The 1,725-nt window shown below is 50.7% G+C and overlaps 1 protein-coding gene across 1 annotated transcript in view; it reads right to left on the bottom strand.

Annotated features, from left to right (window-relative positions):
- Positions 1-237: 237 nt before the first annotated feature.
- Positions 238-1,725, bottom strand: part of LOC112073953 (cysteinyl leukotriene receptor 1-like) — a 6,293-nt gene continuing 4,805 nt past the window's right edge. The window contains exon 2 of the mRNA XM_024141188.1: positions 238-885. Within this exon, the coding sequence (XP_023996956.1) occupies positions 238-885 (648 nt within the window). The remainder of the gene's footprint in view (positions 886-1,725) is intronic.

Raw genomic sequence — 1,725 nt, 5'->3', positions numbered from 1 at the left:
TATAATCAATGAAGAGATGACACTGAAGAGAGGACCCATATATAGATAAACAATAATACACCTGGAGAGAACAGAATCCACCCGATACAATAATACACCTGGAGCGAATCACCTATACATACCCGACGTCATAGAGGCAATAGATTAATTATCACTCTCTGAGAGAGACAGCCTAATACGAACTATATGGAACTACAATCATTCTGCAGTTACAACCATGGGAGAGACAGAAACACTCTAATAGTAGAGCAGGGGGTCGAAGCAGGAGTTGGAGGCAGCCAGACAGAGTGTCACCACCACACTCTTCTGCATGTACACCAGCTCTGAACAGGAAGTGGCAGTCTGGGACAGGAAGCTGAGGTGGACGGAGCGCTGGATGTGGTACGGCATGAAGCACAGCAGGAACGCCAGCATCACAATGACGATCATTCGGATAGCCTTAGACCCTGCCCCCTTCTGGCGCTGTGCAGTATGTTGCCGTGACAGCAGGGCCCGAATGATCCCGACGTAGCACAGCAGGATGACCAGGAAGGGAAGGACGAAGCCCACAGCCAATGATAAGTAGTTGAGCATGATGAGCTTGTTAAGCCCGCCCCCTGTTTTGCGCTCTGGAGGCTCGAAGCACTTGGTCTTATTGGTGGCTGGGTGGAGATGTTGACCAGTCATGAGGAAGGGGGAGGAGACAGTGCAGATGAACACCCAGATACAGACACACACCAGACGGGCGCGACGCTCTGAGACCAGGCGCAGGTTCTGCACGGGGAACACGATGGCGAGGAAGCGTGTGACGGACATGGCGGTCATGAAGAACACGCTGCAGTAGAGGTTCACGTAGAGGGCATAGGACGAAACCCTGCACAGGAAGTCTCCCAGGTTCCAATGACCCTGAGGGAGAGGGTCAAAAACAACAATAATCTATTTTAATACATCTCAAAGACCGGAATTCATTCAAAGGTGCATTGTCGACAATGTGCCTTTTAAAGACAGTAAATTACATGTAAAAGTCAAGTGAAATGCGCTTGTCGACCTGTCTCTTATACACATCTAGATGTGTATAAGAGACAGTCACAGAACAGCGCAAACTGTCTCTAACCAGAATAGAAAGAGGAGTGGGAGGCCCCGGTGCACAACTGAGCAAGAGGACAAGTACATTAGTGCCTAGTTTGAGAAACAGACGCCTCASAAGTCCTCAACTGGCAGCTTCATTAAATAGTACCCTCAAAACACCAGTCTCAACRTCAACAGTGAAGAGGCGACTCTGGGATGCTGGACTTCTAGGCAGAGTTGCAAAGAAAAAGCCATATCTCAGACTGGCCAATGAAAAGAAAAGATTAAGATGGGCAAAAAGAACACTGGACAGAGGAACTCTCTTTCTCTCTCCCCCCTATAGCTTGTTCCCCTCCCCAGTGGTGGCTGTGCTCTCTGTCTCTGCTGTGCTGGGTAGGACCCGTTCTCTCTCTCTCTTTGTTCCCCTCCTCAGCGGTGGCTGTGCCCCCTGTCTCTGCGGTTGTTTCCTGATAGTGGACCTGAAGCTTGACAGGCGTCGTCTGAAGCCCTCTCCAGAGAAGAACCGTACCATCAGCGTCCGTCACCTCAGCTTCCTGTCCCAACTGCCCACTGTCCTGTTCAGCAGTGGGTGTAATGCAGAAGAGTGTGGCTGGCCAAATGAACTCTGTCTGGCTGGTCCCGTCCGACCTCCTGCTTTCGACCACTCCCTGCTCTTAC

This window comes from Salvelinus sp. IW2-2015, unplaced genomic scaffold (genome assembly GCF_002910315.2).
Source record: "Salvelinus sp. IW2-2015 unplaced genomic scaffold, ASM291031v2 Un_scaffold2436, whole genome shotgun sequence".
Taxonomy (NCBI): domain Eukaryota; kingdom Metazoa; phylum Chordata; class Actinopteri; order Salmoniformes; family Salmonidae; genus Salvelinus; species Salvelinus sp. IW2-2015.
This window is presented reverse-complemented; position numbering and strand designations above follow the sequence as displayed.